This window comes from Helobdella robusta (genome assembly GCF_000326865.2).
Source record: "Helobdella robusta unplaced genomic scaffold HELROscaffold_26, whole genome shotgun sequence".
NCBI classification, from domain to species: Eukaryota; Metazoa; Annelida; class Clitellata; order Rhynchobdellida; family Glossiphoniidae; genus Helobdella; species Helobdella robusta.
Genome location: NW_008704349.1, coordinates 799,132 through 818,176, shown reverse-complemented (window position 1 = coordinate 818,176; position 19,045 = coordinate 799,132). Strand labels below are relative to the sequence as shown.

General features: G+C 34.4%; 4 protein-coding genes across 4 annotated transcripts; 2 read left to right on the top strand and 2 right to left on the bottom strand.

Moving 5' to 3' along the window:
* Positions 1–1,092: 1,092 nt before the first annotated feature.
* HELRODRAFT_173323 (hypothetical protein) lies at positions 1,093–4,434 on the top strand (the record flags this gene model as incomplete). The annotated part of the gene is made up of 7 exons (XM_009019938.1): positions 1,093–1,252; positions 2,108–2,178; positions 2,242–2,268; positions 2,878–3,039; positions 3,249–3,403; positions 3,911–3,989; positions 4,225–4,434. The coding sequence occupies 7 exons, from the start codon at positions 1,093–1,095 to the stop codon at positions 4,432–4,434; spliced, it is 864 nt and encodes a 287-aa protein (XP_009018186.1).
* A 2,321-nt stretch (positions 4,435–6,755) lies between these two features.
* Positions 6,756–7,277, bottom strand: HELRODRAFT_79864 (hypothetical protein; the record flags this gene model as incomplete). The annotated part of the gene is made up of 3 exons (XM_009019937.1): positions 6,756–6,892; positions 7,017–7,102; positions 7,189–7,277. The coding sequence occupies 3 exons, from the start codon at positions 7,275–7,277 to the stop codon at positions 6,756–6,758; spliced, it is 312 nt and encodes a 103-aa protein (XP_009018185.1).
* A 1,585-nt stretch (positions 7,278–8,862) lies between these two features.
* HELRODRAFT_80148 (hypothetical protein) lies at positions 8,863–10,712 on the top strand (the record flags this gene model as incomplete). Its single annotated transcript, XM_009019936.1, has 6 exons — positions 8,863–9,069; positions 9,226–9,344; positions 9,483–9,656; positions 9,842–9,972; positions 10,030–10,117; positions 10,505–10,712. Coding segments are annotated over 6 exons (927 nt in total), but the record flags the coding sequence as incomplete, so codon positions are not given.
* An 858-nt stretch (positions 10,713–11,570) lies between these two features.
* HELRODRAFT_173320 (hypothetical protein) lies at positions 11,571–18,962 on the bottom strand (the record flags this gene model as incomplete). Its single annotated transcript, XM_009019935.1, has 1 exon — positions 11,571–18,962. One exon carries the CDS (start codon positions 18,960–18,962, stop codon positions 11,571–11,573), a length of 7,392 nt encoding a protein of 2,463 aa, XP_009018183.1.
* Positions 18,963–19,045: the final 83 nt, after the last annotated feature.

Sequence of the window (19,045 nt, the reverse complement as noted above, 5' to 3'; positions counted from 1 at the left end):
TATTATTTCGAGCTAATCATCAGTCGCTTTGCTGTTGCTAGCGCATAAACCTTAACCGACTCCAACTCTGAAACCACCAAAATGTTCGTCGCGTCATTCCTGCTTCTTTGCTCAAGCTTTCTTGCCAAAAATCAACCATTTTTCATTCTGACCAGTAGTTTCCGAGATATTCCGCTTCAAAGGTTCCAAGGACTGACCCCCACTTTCCCACTGGTTTTCCTGGGTTTTTCAAATTTTCCACCAGTTTTTTTCAGGTTGCTGATCCGTGTCGGGGTCCACATTAATTGGGGAACAAATAAAAATAATGATGATGCTGAAATTTGTGATGACAATGGTGATGAAGTTGGTGATAACGACAACTGAGAATGATGAGGATGAAAATGATAATGGAAAAGATTTCAATAAAAATTAATGTGGCGGGATGGTGTAGTAGTGACCGGATTCAAACGCAGAGATAAACCATATTCGCGCCTATCTAGCAATTTTTAAATAGTTAATTCCCTAAAATCCTAATCATTCTAAAAGGAGTGATTCTAGCACATCTAAAATCATTCTATTATTAGAACAGTCCACTATCATTTGAATAGCTGTGATAGTAGTAGTAGTAGTAGCAGCAGCAGTGGTAATAACTTTAGCAGCAGCAGTAGTAGTAGGAGCAGAACACATACATACATACATTCATAGTCTTTGATACCACATTTGATAACACTTTTAAATTTGACGGTTTTTCCTCTTAGTTTCATTAGGACTTTGTTGTCAGTCAAGTAAGTTTCTCCGTTGAGAATGGCGAATTTAATAGTCTCAAACGAGCCAGACGTTCGAGATTTTTTCGATCTTGTAAAATATGGGTAAATGGGTTATTAATTTAATATTTAATGAAGCGTAAATGATTTTCATTTAATTAAATTTTTTAACGCCTTTTCAACCAGCTGACAAACACCTTTTATTATTTGATTAATTATTACTATTTTTAATAGTTTATTTCTTTCTATAAGAGCACAAAATATTTTCACCATTCTATCCAGAGAGACTTTAAAAGTTCTTCGCTACACAGAATTACACGGCTGCGAAATTTTAAAAACCGTTGACGACATGGGCTGTACGCCATTTCATTGGGTCTGTTTTTGCGGTTCAGTAGAACTAGTTCGATGTTTCATCGATCTACTTTTATTTAGTGTAGCAGATGGTTCCTTAAATGAACCCAGCCAAAATTCCGATGGCCAGAGACCAATACATTGGGCAGTTTATAAAGGTCATTTTGAGGTTGTTTATTTATTGCTGAAGGTGAAGATCACACTTTGTTCTTCTTACTTAATTATTATTTTAATTTGAAATATTTCAATGAGTTTAGTTAGATATGTTGCATTTGTTGCAGAGTGGGGTGCCAGTTGATACCCCAGATAGATTGGGAAGATCACCATTGATGGTTGCATCTCAAACCGGAAATAACGTCATGGTGGCGTTTCTTATATCGCATGGGGCCTCTATTGTGCGTCATGTTTATTTCAATTCATCTTCATTGTTGTTGTTATTATTAATGTTGTTTTGATTATTGATGATATTATTATTGCTGTTAGTTTTATTACTTTATGGTATGAATGAAAAGTTTTTTAAAAAATCGACTCGAATCTAGACTAGTAGAGATTGATTGTGTAACTGATTTCGATGGTTGACTGGTTCGTTGGTTGACTGATTCGTTGGTCGATTGATTGCTTGTTTGTTTGATTAGTGGATTGATTGATTAGTGGATTGATTGATTAGTGGATTGATTGATTGATTGATTGAAACTTTTCAGAAGGTGGTAGACAACGACGGCCACAACAGTTTGCACTGGGCCTGCTATCTTGGTGTCATTTTTACTTTAAACAATTTGTAATAAATAAAATTACCTTCATTACTTTCAACATCATTCATTCATCCATCCACTCATCTATCCATTCATTCATTCATTCATTCGTTCATTCATTCATTCATCCACTCATCCATTCATTCATTCATTTATTCATCCATTCTAATCATAAATACCAATAATTAATTAAACTAGGTCACTACACAACGGCAAGATTATTAATTATCTTTGGCCTCGAACCGAATCAACCTGACCTAGATATGAGAAGACCTCTGCACCACGCTTGCCTGAACGGGGCACTTAATATTGTCAGAGAGTTATGTGTGGTGGTTAGTTAGGTTATTTATTATTATTATTATTTGTTATTATTATTTATTATTATTTTTATTCAGGATGGAGTGGGTGTAGAAGATGAAGATGTAAGTGGGAATACTGCTCTCTCATTGGCTAGGAGGCAAAGAAATTTTAGATGCTCGTCTTTCCTCTCTAAAATTATGCATAATAATAATAATAATAACAAGAATAATTATGTTAATAATAATAATAATTTTGATCATGAATATGGCTGTCAAAGAGAAACGCGACGACCAACTTTAATAAAAAATTTAACGTAATTTCACGTTGTTATTGTTTTTATTGTTGTTATTATTATTATTAGATTATTTATTATTATTATTGTTATTTGTTATTATTATTTGTTATTATTATTTTTATTATTATAAACAATCCATAATAAATAAAATTAGATCTGATTACAAGAACCATTGTCATAAATTTTTTTCCAGGTTTCTCCCAGTTTGGCTCCTCATTCAATTCAATAAGCCGCTCTTGACGACGGGATACATAGCAATTTTTGCATACCCTCTATATTACATTCTCGTTTGTATGTTTGTACGTGTGCGTGCGTGTGTGTGTGGTGTGGATGGCTTTAATTTTCGCATCAATTTTTATTGTTTTCTGGAGAGTTAAAAACAGACAAAAAACTAAAACGTAAATAAAATATCATTTTCAACTTTGTTCTCTTTCAGTGTTTTCAGCAGACTTGGCGAGAAATAGCTCACGTACACGTGTGCTTCTTCATGCTTAATCTTACTTTCTGGGTATCTCTGAGCCAGACGAACAGATGCGATCCGGGCTACATTGATGTGGATCTTCGAAATCCCTCTCTCTACGAATCCGTCATTCAAAAAGTTCATTATTTTTTTTTTATTGTCGAATGTATGACAAGTGTATGTGTGTAAGTTAGTAAATATGATGGTTAGGGCAGCGTTTGAATACAAATTCAGCCCACAACTCACGTGTAATGTGTTGTGTGTGTGTGCGTGTGTGTGTGTCTTTGTGTGTGCGGTGTAAACGTAAAATAAAAATACAAACTTCGATATGTTTTTTATTTATTTAGGTAAAAAGTTACAAAGAAGACGTTGAAAAGTCATACGGTAGTCATCTGACGATGCTGGCCGGTATAAGAGAGACGATTTTAACATTCTCCCAACTCTGTCATGTGTGCAAGCTAGCTAGGCATGCTAGATCTAAGCATTGTTTTAAATGTAGAAGGTTTGTTTGTATGTGTGTGTGTGTGTGTGTAGTGTGTGTGTGTTTGTCTACTCTCTTACTCTGTGTATAGGAGTATGTTTGGACAATTAGACTCCATCAGAACAAAACAAACCTAACACAGATGTGTGTCCGTTTTCGATCATCACTGCTACTACGTTAACAACTGCATCGGCCTTAAAAATAGGTTCATTACAAATGCCTGCCCATATGTTTTCAATATTTTGCCATTCCTATAACTAACTTACCAACCAGCCAACCATCCATCCAACCAACCAACCATCCAACCAACCAACCAGCCATCCAACCAACCAACCAGCCATCCAACCATCCAACCAAACATTCATCCAACCAACCATCCAACCAACCAACCAGCCATCCAACCAACCAACCATCCATCCAACCAACCGACTAACCAAACAGAGTGTGGTTCTTCATTCTAAACGTCAGCATGGCACTGATGTCATGCATGACGTTGTACTTCTGCAGTTACCTGACCTTGACGAACAGGTCAAACGCCGTCATCGTCTTCGCTTCCTTCGCTGCTTGTGGCTTCCTCGTGTTATCTTTTGTCATCTTGATATGCATTGTTAGTAGTTTATTATTATTATTGTTTATTTATTATTATTTGATTATTATCTACATAGTATACATAGTACTTAGTATTACATATATGGTACGTTACTATGCAAATCGATTGATTAATTGATGAACATACGATGAGAAAAAAAAACTATAACATTGAATGTTTTCAAACCTCGACACGCCTTTGGTTGTTGCCGTATGTGATGAAAAACGACAGTAAACTGACTTCTACATTGTAGGTCTTGTACTTCAAAACCGGTCTAACTTTTCACGAATGGATGAAGAGGCAAAAGAATCAAAAAGCTACCATCAAATCAATTCTACATCTCATGCTTAATGGGGATAGTAGTCACAATTCCAGGACCAACTATCTCGAAAACATAAGGGATTATTTCTGTTATAGAGCTAACAAAATGGTGAAATTGGATGTGGTCTTGAGAGAAATTTGAAGAGAAGAACAGTTATCTTTGGGAGCGACATTTCATCACAAATTGTTTTTTAACGCTGTCGTTGAAATAAGCAAAATTTATCTTTGAAATAAATTTGTGTTAAATGGTTGTTAGTCCGGCACCTCGTTATTGAAATTATAGTAACCTATCGTTACATCTAAATACCATCAGAGCCTGTAAAAACGTTTTGCTATTTTTATTTATGACAACTGAAAAGAAAAACATTTTGAATTGTCCTGTAACAAATTTGAAATAGGATTAGGCTCAACTAAAAATGAATAACCATTGAATGAATGAATAACCATTGAATGAATGAACAACCATTGAATGAACGAATAACCAATGAATAAATAAATGAATGAGTGACAATTTCAAATCAGTTAAAACCAAAATAGTTAAATTTATGATAATTGATAATCTTTAAAAGTCACCATGACATGTAAAACCTTTAAAACACCATCACTTTACTAATATACATATATCGTCACTACTAATATTTAAATACACATTAGGCAATCATATTTATACTTGAATATAAATTATATATAATACATATATGTCAATATCCAAATAACTATTGACTACTATTATGATCTGGATGCATATCTAACAAAATTTCAACCGAATGTACGTACACATGTGTATGTATGTACGCCTACATTGCATATGTCTATATTGAAAATAACAAGACCAGAATTTAACCATTACACGTGTATGTATGAATATGGCCTGACATGACGTACCAGCAAACTTACAAATACCATATAAGTAGTAAGACTTTGGGAATTTGAAAATTTAAGCAGTCACAAACACACACACTATATATATATATATATTAGCCTGTTTACATACGTATATATATATATATATATATATATTCATATATAAGAATGTATATGTATATTTCATTCATTCATATATATGAAGGTATATTTCATACGTATGAATGAATGAAAAGGTAGGATTACTAGCAGAAAACTGAAAGGAGAAATAAAACCAGTGAATAAACAAAATACTCCAACGTAAACACTACAGACATATGGAATACAATGTAAATTTTTTGTCATTAATTTTTTTAAATGTTTTTTTTTGGTAATTTTTTTTGTATTATCTGTTCATCAATGTGTCTCAATAAGCTCACATCACAAAATTCCACCACCCGACAAACAACCAAATTACTTACAAACCCAAAAAACAATCAAACACGTACACACACACACACACGCATGCACACGTGCAATCACATGCCAACCACAAATTTGCACCTTCAAAAGAAAGATTACCATCAAGAATTATGCTCACCAAATTAATAGAAACAAAACAATGATAATATTAATGATCTTTTTGCTGTTGTTGCTGATAATATGCTGAATCAAAGAATAAACAGAAATAATAGTAGTAATATTATGATAATATAAGGACAAATAAAAATAAGTGCAAAAATATTGACTACCGTGTGCTACTATCACTCAACTCCGAGTGTCACCTACTTTTAACACACACACACACAAATGAAGAAAACATGCAATATACTTCATTAAACAAACGATGCATGTATTCTACAGTTCACCACAAGCAATCTAATTAAATATAATGACCCTCCAGAAAAATCCCACCATCATTAATTGATATGATCATAAATAGTACTGTTACCTGAACTGTACACAAATAAGCAGAGCTATCTAATCACTCATATTGTCAATCTAAAATTACTCAAAAATCTCCATCCATACACACATACATAGTTAGCTAGTAAAAAGGATTGTGCAGCCAATAAGTTTACTAACAATGTAGGTAGAAGGCTTATTCTTTTTTATCAGTTATCAGAATAAATATCGTCTTCATCACAACACAAGCAGATTATTTGTAGATAAAGCATATGTACATTCAAGATTTATCGTGATGATCTCTTTAAATGGTGAAATTAATACATCATAACAAATCTAACATCTCTCTCTCTTTCTCTCTCTTTCTCATCTTCCAATTTCTCTCTCGGCAAATATTTTTAAAAAACATCCGTACACAATCACATCGCTATTCTCTTCCAACTATTTGGTAAGCATAATAAAAAAAAACAAGAAATGTGCATGTTAAAATGCAATAAAACAAAAAAGTTTTGTATATGTAATTAAATTTTGATAACAATCACCAGCCATTCAAATTAATAATTCTACAAATTTATGAATAAAAACAAATTTAACAAAATGTCACGTTGTCTCACAGAAGTACAGCAGAAGGCAACCAAACCAACCACACTATAATTCCAATTCAAAACAACCCTTAATCAAAGAATCCACAACTCGAGTAGTACGCTGAAACATTCAAAACTCTCCATCATCACTGTCGTCATCGACAGCATAGGCCAGGTACATTATGTTGCCTGACGACGAAGGAGCCAGAACATGCCCTGGAGGAACCAGATGGAAGCCCAGGAACATGAAGATCTTCACCAGATTCTCTGTGGGGTGTGACAATTTTTAAAAATTTTTGAAAATAAAAGCATTTATATTCCTGTTTCGATTATTTGATAAGAAAATGTTGGAAGACAATAATATGAAAATATTAAGAAAGAATTGTTGAACCTCTATCTGGCCTGTCCTTCTTGAAGCAAATAATTACATGACTGCACCTTAAGACATCTTCAGCATACTCCAACAACATTATGAAGCTAAGAGGTATAATTTAAAGTTAAATTAGCGACCAACAAGGGTATTCGAGAATAACTTGAATGGTCGGGAGAATTATGAAACAAACCTTTCCTTAGAACAGCTTGGCAGTGTAGACTTGGGAATTTCAACAAACAACTTGTGCCCCAGGTACATGGCTCTCCAGTTGAACACCATATCTCTTTTGATCTCAACATTGAATGTGATGTACACTGGGTTTGACATCTGAACAAACTCATTCTTGGCCATCATACCCTCGAGAACATCAGAAAAGTTGCCAGTTATTCCTTTCCTTGTTGACTCTTCCCTAGCCAAATCCATCAAAATCTCCTCATCTTCACTGCTTTCACTGTTCTTGCTCACTCTTCCCTTGACAGGGGGCTCTTTAAGATCCCCCACACCGTTGCCCTCTGCCTGCTTATGAGACAATTGATTGTGTACGGCGTGGGTCACATCAGGACCAATGCCGAGGCCCGGTGCGCAGTTGTATGGACAAGTGCCTCATCCCTGCGCTGTTATGTGCAAAAATTTTCAGTTCAGAAGTTTTAATTTAAACAATTATGAATGAGGGACTAATTTCCAAAAACATCAACTTAAAATTTCAGTTGAGAAATAATGTGAAAGTAAAAATATTTAAAATTTTAAATTAAATTAAAACAAGAAGCCACATAAGAACAAAAAAGAAAAAAGGCTAACCTGGACGAGGCACTACTACTACTCGACTTCGGACCAAAATTTTCCGTTTTGGTGATGGCTTTGACGGCACTTAACAACATCTTGCCTGTTTTCGGAAATTAGTGGCGAAATAAGAAAAGAAAATTTGTTTGAACTACGCAGCGATAATCTACGAAGGACCATTAAACTTTTAACAACGGATATCCGTTTTATATGTAACGTAGCCAAAGATTAATCTACTCAACAGGCTAAATTTTTCTTTCATTTAAAGTGCAGAAAAAGGTCATTTAAATGTCGTTTTTTAATAGAAAAAACAATTTTTCATATATGACAATGTTATTACTTTAATGGTGTTTTATTATTATCTTGTAATTACCTTTTATCAATAAGTTGGATGTAATTCTCTTAATTATTTTCAAGCTTTGTCAATGTTTGTAACCGAAATTCAGTTTTGAAAACTAAACAAACAAAATGTCGGCCCGCTTAACATGCAACTTTAAAAACTTACACAAATGCATCCGCCTTCGTGAATTCATTTATAAAACTTCACTACGATTTTACACAATTCAACCCCCGGAATGGCTAGGCGGCAAAAGTATCCTAATCAAATCAGGCAAATTTGACTTTCCAGAGCATGCTGATTCTTTTGAAGAAAGAATGCAAAGTTCGTTTTTACATTTAATTTTATATGTTATTTATTAAATTAATTAAAAGCATTTTGATCGTGCTACCTACAGAAGTTAGTAACTTAACGTAATTTATTTAAATTGTTTAATTGAAATTGAAATGGCAGAGTTGGACTTGAAAAATGATAGAGACCAAACAACTGCAGTTATAGATCCCGTTGTTAAGAACATTGGGGCCAATGATGAATGCTTTATTAACAAGACTGCTAACAAAGAACTAATTCTACAAACAGCTCTAAAAAATAGAAAAAATAAAGAATTAGAGAAACAATCTAGACTAAAAACATGTCAGTTATTATTTAATGTTTTTTATTAATTATTACTAATTTATTACTTTTATACTGTTTCAAACTTTCAAATAAAATCAACTCAAAAATTAATCTTCCCTAATACATTTAGTACAAGTGCCATTAAAAGAGGTTAAATGTGATTGGCTAGAGGAACTTGGCCCACAGCATATCAGAACAATAGCTGACCATTACAATATTTATAAAGATTTATTTGATGGTAATTATTTCTACCCCACCAAAGAACTAAAAGTTCATTATGATTATGATGATGAATATGTAACACCTGTTTACTGGGGAAATTTTGTTCTACCAAATGAGGTTTTTTTTGGTTTATTTAAATTTTTTTTAATAATGATTTTTATTAAAAAAAATTTAAATTTTACTTTTTTGTCCTTTTTTTCATTCTTGTTTTTCATTAATTTACTGATTATTTATCAAAATAAATTTTATTCTATTTCAAAATAAACCCAATAGGCTAACAAGGAACCACAGGTCACTTTCAGCAGCCGACCAGATGAGTTGTGGGCGGTGCTTATGACAAATCCTGATGAAAATCTGACCAATCAAAATCAAGAATACATTCATTGGCTTGTGTCTGTATCAATCATTAATTTTTGTATAAATATATTATAAATAAATCAATATATAACATTATATTAATTCCATAACCTATCTCACAATTACTAATTACACCTAGATTGTACATATTCTGAGAAATTTGAATTTTACAGGGTGAACATTCCTGGCAATGACCTCTCAAAAGGTCAAACCCTTGTAAAGTATATGCCTCCAATTACACCAATGGGTACTGGTTACCATAGGAATGTGTTTATACTGTTTAAACAAAATAATGTGGACGATTTTAAATCTGTGAATAGAGTTTCAAGTGACGATGGTGCCAAGAGGTGAGAAGGTTTTTTTTTCTCTGTCTTGCTCTTTTTGTTTGTTTTATTCGGTTTCTTCTTTTGGCTATTGTTATAGGTTTTCCATTTTTTAATTTTAGGATCTATAACTTTGATTTATCTATGCTGTTTCATTTCTTTGAAGTCCTAACTATTCGTTTATTTGGTTCGTTTCATTCATTATTTAGATTAGAGCAAAGACAGTTTAGCACATCAAAATTTTTCAAGACTCATGAAAAAAATCTGATTCCACATTCTTTGGCATTCTTTCAAAGTCAGTGGGACGAAAGTGTCAGGAAATATTATCGAGAAAATCTAGGTCGGGTTTTTTTAAAAATTATTCAAAATTATTATTATAATTAATGTCATAATTTAGACATGGGTGAGCCTGTTTATGAATACAATCACCCCACTGCCTACCATCCCCCGGCCAAAAAGTACCCCCACAATGAACCTTTCAATGTGTTAGTGTTTTAAACGCAAATTTGAAACATCTATCTAATTTCACTGTCCTGTTTGTGTTCGTTTCAATGTTTCTTTTTATTTGTAATAATTTTAAATGGTTATATATTTTTTTATTTTTTAGTTTTCTGCTATGTAATAATTTTATCCTCATTATCAAAGTTATCATCGCTAGGTAGCCGTCATAGTCAGTAATGATACTATCTCATTATCTTTACAACCATCATCACCATCACAATCATAACGATATCATAATGATACTATGCATTGTCATTAAAACTATCTTAATCATCATCATAATCATAATGATACTATCTCGTTATCCTTACAACCATCTCAACCATCACAATCGCCTTCATCGCCACACTGGTATCATGATATTACGACAGATACCTGGATAGATACAGAGATAAAAAAGACATAAACGAGGAGGTACTAAGGAGGAAGTTATCTCTGACTCAGTCTGCTTTTGAACCTCGTAGCCAAGCATTCAAATATCCACTGGTCCATAGAAATAAGAAGTACAAGCCGTCTTGGTTGCTACTGAAGGAAGAGATGATGGCGAGGAAGGTTGACCAGTTCAAAGATTTAGAATGAATGAATGAATGAATGAATGAATGAATGAATGAATGAATGAATGAATGAATGAGTGTTATGATTATGTGAGTGATGATTGTTAATAATTTATATTCCGGCTGCTTTTGACTATGATGGAAGATTATTTTCGTATCTTGAACAACTGACGACAAACAGCTGATGATGATGGGTTGTTATAATAAATTAGAGAGTTAATTGTTGTTAATTAAATCATTTAAATTGGAAAGAAATTTGTCATGTTTATTCATTTTGGTTCGTTCAATAAAGAAACATCAAAAACAGACCCATTTAAAATTACCGTGTCATATAATGATATTATTTTTTTACGAAATTGATACTGTTGCTATTTGGTAGCCTACTTAGAAGTGTTTTTATCAATGTAGCTACTTACTGCTTGTTAGTTGCTTAGCAGTATTAGTTTTTTTCTACTCGATTCACAGCTTGTCAATCACCTTATTGTAAACCGTTTCGAATGTGTCGCGAGTTTATTATTAGGTTATTTTTTTGAAAATGTGAATATATTTTTCTAAAATAATGTGGAAAACTTGCTCAATTTTTTCAATTTTTACAAAATAACATTAGAAATAGAATGGAAAATGTTAAAGACAGATGCCGTAAATTGAAGTAATAAATTTTTTTTCATCTTGAACAAAAATTTTGACTGCCATTTCAATTGAGAAATCACTACTTAGATGGTTGTATAGCTTTAATCGGTCGTTTTTTATACTTAATTCGTGAACCCATGGTAAATACGAGTAATACTGAAAATACGAGTTTGTATTAGATATTTTTATCAATTCTTCGGATTTTTTTGCAAAAATCTTTCACTAGTCACAACTACGACTCTTTTTCAATATCTTATGAATTTTTCTCCGAGTTCATAGCATTTTCGTCAGCTGTTTTAGTGAAATTTTGAGTTCGGATGCAACTATTATTCTCCTTTTTGTCATAAATGATTTCTATTGAGCCTTTGTACTGGGTGGGTAGGCTAGCCACACTAGAATGAAACAAGCTGGGACACGAATTGCGAGAATGGCTTTCGTGATGAGATTGCTGTTGGTGTTGGTTGTAGAAGTTCTGCTGGGGAAGATAATGCAGAGGATGATGTTGTTGCTCGAGACGGGGGTAATGATAGTGGCGTTGCTGATGTTGCTGGTAATGCAAATAATCGTACTGATCGTTTATTTCGCGGACGAAATCATTATAAATGGGAAAATACGGTGGTCGTTGTTGGTTTTGTAGAGGAGGTATGCAGCAAGGGGCTTGGCAGTCAGGTGGAAATGCGGGAAAACATTGCTGCACTGTCTCTCTCTGCTGTTGCATGATGAATTGCTGTTGCAGAACTTGTTGTTGAAGTTGTTGTTGTTGTTGTTGTTGGAAAAACTGTTGCTGGATATTGGTAACTGGTTTTGGGATGAAGATCTGCTGGTCGTTGGCTACAACTTGATTCATAGCGCTATCTCGCGGCGGCAGACCCACACTCCAATGAAACTGCTGTGGAAAGAATTTGAATTGGTGATGGTTGTCTTGTGGAAGATTATGATGCTCGTTTTGCTGAAACTGTCTGCGTTTGTAGATGTTTTTCAAGTTATTTCGCGAGTAGCAATTCATGTTCGTCACTCTCTCCACTTTCTCTTCAACGTCTCCTACCTCGACGATTATCTTCGCGTCAACATCCTCTCTCTCATCAGCCTCTTCTCCATCACGATCGGCGTCAATCACTTTTTCATCACTCGTCTTTTTATCTTTCTTGCCGTCGTTTATATACAAACGCGTTTTGTATTCACTTTTCAACATTTTGAACGTAGCAGACGAGATCGTCAGTTGTATTGCATTTTCAGGTTTTCCTTTTTTACATAAATTCTTACCAGGAGAGCATACTGCCTCATCTTGGACGTGATGCTTAGTTCTACAGTGATGATTTTGGACCCCTATAGCGTTTGAATCGTACTGGCTTGTGAGCGAAACTTTATTACTAACATGAAATGTTTTAAATTTTGCATCACCGTCTTTATCTCCTATCAGGTTTCCTTTAAGTTTTAAACATCTTACCCTGTTTCTCTTTAAATCATTTTTTCTGTAATCGTTTGTATTGAAAATGGAATCAAACGAACTTAGCCTAGAGCAGCTGTTAATGATGGTTGATCTCGGCGTCAAGCTGGCTGTTGTCAAAAATTCAAAATTTGTCGGCGATATATCGTGTACGATCAATTTCTGTAACGAATTCCTATTTTTAAAAAAAGATCTTTCGAAGGTGGATTGGATTAGTTCAGCTTTTGAAACCGGTTTTGTTGTTACTGCTTTAATTGATGTCGTTCCTGCTGCTTCTGCTGATGTTATTACTACTACTGCTGCTGTTGTTGGTGTTGAGACTGCTGCTGCTAATTCTGGTGGCTTTGTATGAGCTGGTCTATCATACGGCCTGGTTGGTTTAAAATTTTTTGTCAAATTTGATTCAAAAACTTGAAGATTTGGTATTTCGTTGTTCCTCCGCTGTGATAGTGGTTGTTGAAGTTCTTGATTATTAAACCTAACCTCACGTTTATTTTTCTGAATGTTGCGAACCAGTAAGGAGAGGATTCGGCCTATGAATGTCTTCTCAGATTTGACGTCTGTTTTAATCGTGCAATCTTTCTTTCCTGAGCTTGTCTGCTTTTGTTGATTCACATCAGCTTCACAAATTATTCGTTCTTGGTTGCTGGGTTTGATCTCGTCAGTTGACAAATTGGATTTCAAACTCTCATTAAAAGAAACTTGTTTCAATTTTAATTTTTTGCTCGGTTTTTTGATTAAATTCACGAATGCTTTGAAGAAATTTTTTTTGTTCTTCTTAGAGACATTATCTGGATGCTGGTTCAGCGTGAAATATGGCTGTTGAATATTTTGAGATTGTTGGAAGGAATTTTCTGAAATTTTTGAAAAATCCGTAGACAGTTTCGCAGTTTCTATGTTAGAACCTGGTTGCTGTTGTTGATGCGGTCTCGTCAAATTTGGTGGTCTAGTTGGTCTCGGAGGTTTGGTTGATGTTTGTCTCACGCTACGTTGTTCTCGTTTGATGGAATGTTGTTGCCGATCGCCTAGTTGGTCTATCGGCCTCATGTGTTGTTGCGGTTCAGTGGAATTTTGTTGTTGTTTCAATAATTGTTGAGGCGTTGGTTGTTGCTGCTTTTTCGCATTATGTCTCACCTCGTTCTGAAGTTGTTCTCTGTCGTTCACCTTTGAAACAAAGTTGCCTTGGCTTTGTTGTGTTTGTTGCGTCTTTGATTGTAAGTCAAGTTGATGTTTTTGTGACTCTTTTTCAATTTGTTCTTCTTGTTTCTCATTCTGTTGTTTTTTTTTATTCAACGATGAGTTTTTAGTTTGGCTTTTTTCTAGGATGTTCCTTCTGAAACTGTCGTATTGCTTGTTTAGATGATTGGAAACTTTTGCATCTGTGGGCGGCGAAATATTCGACAGTTCAGAAATGTTTGTATTTTCGTTGGATTCATCGCCGATGTTCAATCCCTTTTGGATGATGGTGTTATCACTGGTGGATGGTGAAGAAAGATCGGCCATTGAATCGGTCCATTCGGTTGCTGAGTTTTGGTCCGATTTTTGAGAAACTACCTCGAATATTTCTTGTGAACTAATGACTGTTGAAGGGAATAAGTCCTGTCGAATGCTTTCTTGGCTTTGAAATTTTTGATTGTCATTTTCTTTATGCTGGCGTTTATGTTTTTGACTTTGCGATTGAGGTTTCATTTGTTGTTTTTCTTCTGAATTTGAGGCGAATGTTTGTGAATGTTTTGAAGAATCTAAAAAATGGTTGAATGGGTTGATGGAAATTTTATTTTGCAAAATTTTCTGCCGATTATGAGACTGTTGATCGTCGATGTTTTGTTGCGTAGCATGTGGTTCGTCGCTTTCTGATAAAAAATTTTCGCGTTTCTCTTCTTGAGTTCGTTGCTTTGGTTGCAGAAAAAATTGTTCTTGTTCACGATTAGCTTGTTCTTCAAGATTATGTTGCAGATGCTGCAGTTGTTGGACCAGATGTTTTTGCTGTAAATGTTGGTTGCAATGCTGGAAATGTGATTGACTCATTGATTTCGACAGCTGAAAACATTTTTGAATCTTCTTATTTTGAATCTTAAAAATTTTCTTATGCACTTTCATATGTCGTTGTCGATATTTTACACGCCTTCGATAGCGTTTCAGTGGTTTTAGTTGATAGTTTTCTGGAGTTTGTTGTTTTGAATGGGTGGAGATTTTTTCACCATCTTGAAAGAAATCTGATTGAATTTTATTAAATTGTGGCTTGAAATTTTTCGGCGAATTCAATTTTCGTTCTTTCTCAGACATCATTTTTTGTGATTTCCTAAAATCTTGTTGCAAATAAAAATTTTGTGGTCGCGCTAGTTTGCTGATGTCAACATTTTCTCGAATCATGTAATTTGTAGGTGTGTGTTTAGATTGAAAAAGCAGGCGCGCAGACTGTTGCTCCGAGTTTTGCATCTTTTGGAAAAGGTTGAAGTGTAGATCGGAATATTTCTCTTGCTGCTCGTCAAAATATTTTTTTTCATTGCCAATAACATATTCGGGTGAGTTTTGTTTTTGTTGTTGGCTAAGATGGGGTGTAGTTCGACTTAATTTTGACGGTACTAATGATGTAGCTACTGATGTAGCTACTGATGTAGCTGATGATGTTGCTGAGTTGTGCTTTCTACTCAGTGATGATTCAGTTTGAATTGTCGTTGACGTTGTTTTTAATAAGAAGGATGACGACGATAACGACAAAGATATTCTTGTTTCTGATTCTGAGATGTCCGCTGTTGAATTTTTTTTCAAATTAAAACTAAAAAACTCTCTCGATAGAATTGATTTCAGTTTTTCTGCTGAAGAGTTTGTTATTAATTTGTTTCGTGACGACAATTTTTTCAAATAATCAAGCACTTCGTTGTAATGTGGTTTGTTATAACAAAGAGGCCTAACCCTAGTGCTATGATGATTATCGAGGAAATTTTTCATAACTTCTGTGCACAAATTTGCAGTTTCTGAACATGAAGGAGTTGATTCAGTTGATTTTTGTTGAGAGATTCTAAATTTTTTTAAAGATTTCGTTTGATCGCTTTTTATTTCATGAAAATGTTTTGCCTCTGCATTAGCAGTTAAGTTTGTAGGAGAATCTGTGTATGATGACGACAATTCTGAAATTGCTTTCGCAGTTTCTTGCCAGTCTTGTCGGTTGTTTTTGTCAAATTTAGAAAACTTTGGCTTAGCCAACGGGGACTCTGTTTTTGTAAGTGAATTTTTTATCGTATTTAAGTTTTTTCTTTCGTCAACCTTTTTATGGGGTTGAGATGGTATATAAGATTTTGCCAATAATTTGAAAATTGGTTCTCGGCGTGAAAAACCGGATGTGGAAACTCTATTAGAAGCTTTCTTACCTAGTGGATGCGTTTTTGTTGAAGTTGTTTGTCTAGAATTTGGCACAATTTTACTTAAAAGAGGCGCTTGTAAAAGCGTTTTAGGTTTCGGTGTTGTTGTTTTTGTTGCTGAAATTAGGTAGATGAGAGGTGGAATGATGGTCTGGTGAGGATTTGTCGGTGGTGACATTTTTTCGGCTGTGCCAGTTAGAGAAAACGTTTTTCTGGCTATTTCATTACCGTCAACATTTTTAGTAGGTGTTTTATTCTCGAGATTCACTTTGTCATCATTGTCAATATTGATTTTTTTATTTTCATTCACATTACAATTAGTTGGTTTGAAATTACGAATATTGGCATTTGAATCGTTTAATTCAGCTGCATTGATCTGGATAGTATCTAAGGTTTTGTTAGCCGTAGTTAGTGTATTATTCAGCAATAGAGTGCTATCATTTGCTGGTGTATCATCTATATCTAAAAAGTCAGAAATATAATTTTTAAGATCCGTGTTGATTAAAGTTGGCAGATTACTTTGATTTGTAGACAAGATATCATTAAGTCTGCAATCTTTATTAAAACCACATTTGCACAAATCGAGTTTGCATTGTCCGCTCTGACGGTTGACATCATCTCTTAGGTTATACACTCTGTCAAAGTTATCAATCTCGTATTTGCAATCATGACATCCTTTGTAGATACTTTTATTGACTTTGTTGATAATTATGCTTTTAATGAAGCCGGTGTATATATCGTTTATAAAGAAGTTGTTGATAAGGAAAGGTGACGTGTGGATCTTATTACAGGATTGGCTGATGCAATTCAAGGCACGATTATCAAATGAGCAGAGGAAGATTTTTTGCGGTTTATTTATAGTTTTGTTATCTAATCCTCCATCATCATAATCGTCTTTGGCATCTTTATCATTGTCATCATCATCGTGTTTTTTTGCTGTTATAGTAGCAGTAGCAGTAGCAGCAGCAGCAGCAGCAGCAGCAGTAGTAGTAGTAGCGTCAGTTGTAGTGGTAGCAGTAGAAGTAGTAGTATTGGTTGTTTCTTCTAAAGGCGAATTAGATTTTTGTTCTGTTGTTATTGATGTTGCAGTAGTATTAGTATTTGTCGTTGGAGGCATAATCCTTGATGTTAGATAGAGTATCGGAGTTGATGTTGCTTTGACAACTCTGCTATTGTTATTTGCTAATAGGTGTGCATTGAATTCAAAACTGGGTACATTCACTACTACATCTGACGTTGCGGTTTCTAGAAGTTGTATATCTGAAAATGATTTCGTTGATTTACTTTTTGATTTTGTTAGCTCTGTTTCTTTTGTTGCTGAATGTTTTTGAGCCAATGGAGAAAATGAATTCTCGTCACTAATAGTCTGTGATTGGGTAGATGTGGTTGACGATGTTTCAAATAAATTTTCCTCTGATAAAGTTGATCCAACGGAGAGAGAGTTCAGCGCTCCTGTTAGCATCATTTGCAGTAAGAAATTAGGAGTTGGATAGAAGGGTGGTTGTTGTGATCGTAGCGGGCCTGGAATGGATGAGATTGGTGTCGTTAATAAATTGGTAGTGATTGATTCGCTGTGAAAATTTATGTCATCTGGGGCAGTTTCGATTATTACCCGGTCGTCATCAGCGATTTGGGTTTCATTTTCGAAATTTTTACTTTCAATTTCATCGCTATCCATGCCAACATCTTTTATATTATTATCTGCTATACAATCATGATCATTTAAATCACTGTTAGGCTCATCATCATCATCACTATCAATATCGTCATCATCATTATCAACATCGTCATCATCATTATCAACATCGTCATCATCGTCGTCGTCGTCGTTATAATCTTTTGGGATTTTCCCTGGCAGGTGTAATAATTTATAAGTGTGTAGTCCACGGGTTAATAATTGAACGATGGGGGACTGGCTGGCTGGTGACTTTTTACTCGTTTGAGTTGTTTGGTCGTTCGTCGGGGGTGAATTATTTTCAGGTGATTTACAATTTTCTATAGCAGCCGTAGTTACCAAATTGGAAAAATTTATCGTCGCAGTAGTTTTTCCTGGTGAATTTGTAGTCTGTGTGGTACGTTTGGTGGCGACCGGCGCATGGGACGGCGATTTTGTAGCCGGTGGATTTGTTTTTGGCGGTGTTGTAGTTGGGTTTTTTGAAGTTTTTGAAAAATACAATGGCTTAGTTAACGTTTGAGAGAATGTTTGTATTGTTGTTGATGCTGTTGTATTGTTTTTTGTAGCAAGGAAAATCGATCTAGGCTTCGTTGTTGTTGTTGTTGTTGCTATTGGAAAAGATGGAAGTAGGTGAATTATCGAAGGAATGAAATTTTTTGTCGTGGGTTGAGATAAATTTTTTGAAGGCGATTGGGAAACACTTATCGATGGTGGAATCATTAAATCAGGATTTTTCGCCTGATTGTTTGTATGAGGATGAAACATTTCAGTTTCAGGTATATCAGTGTTGTTGTGGTTATCGAAAGAGCCTTCATTTGATACGTTGTCACCATTATCTAGTTCAATTTTGTCATCGTTCACCGAGTCATTCGTCCTGCTTTGGTCGCAAATTGTATCTTTATTTTTAATCGTTGAGTGATAAAAGTTTTTATTGTTTTCATAATTAGTGTACTCCAGGTCTGTTTGGTTATAATCAACTACATCACTGTTATTAAAGTTTAAAGTATCTCTGTCGCCATCATCATCAGCATCGTTACCATCACCATCATCATCAGCATCGTCATCATCATCAGCATCTTCATCATCACCAATATTGTTATCATCATCATCTGTTCTATGATCTTTATCATCGTCTTCGGTGATATAGTTTATTTTTTCCATAGCCTTGTTTAATGATAGTTCTTATTAATTCAGTCCTACTTATGATAGCAATATCTTTTTTTTTTACATAAGAATGATATTTT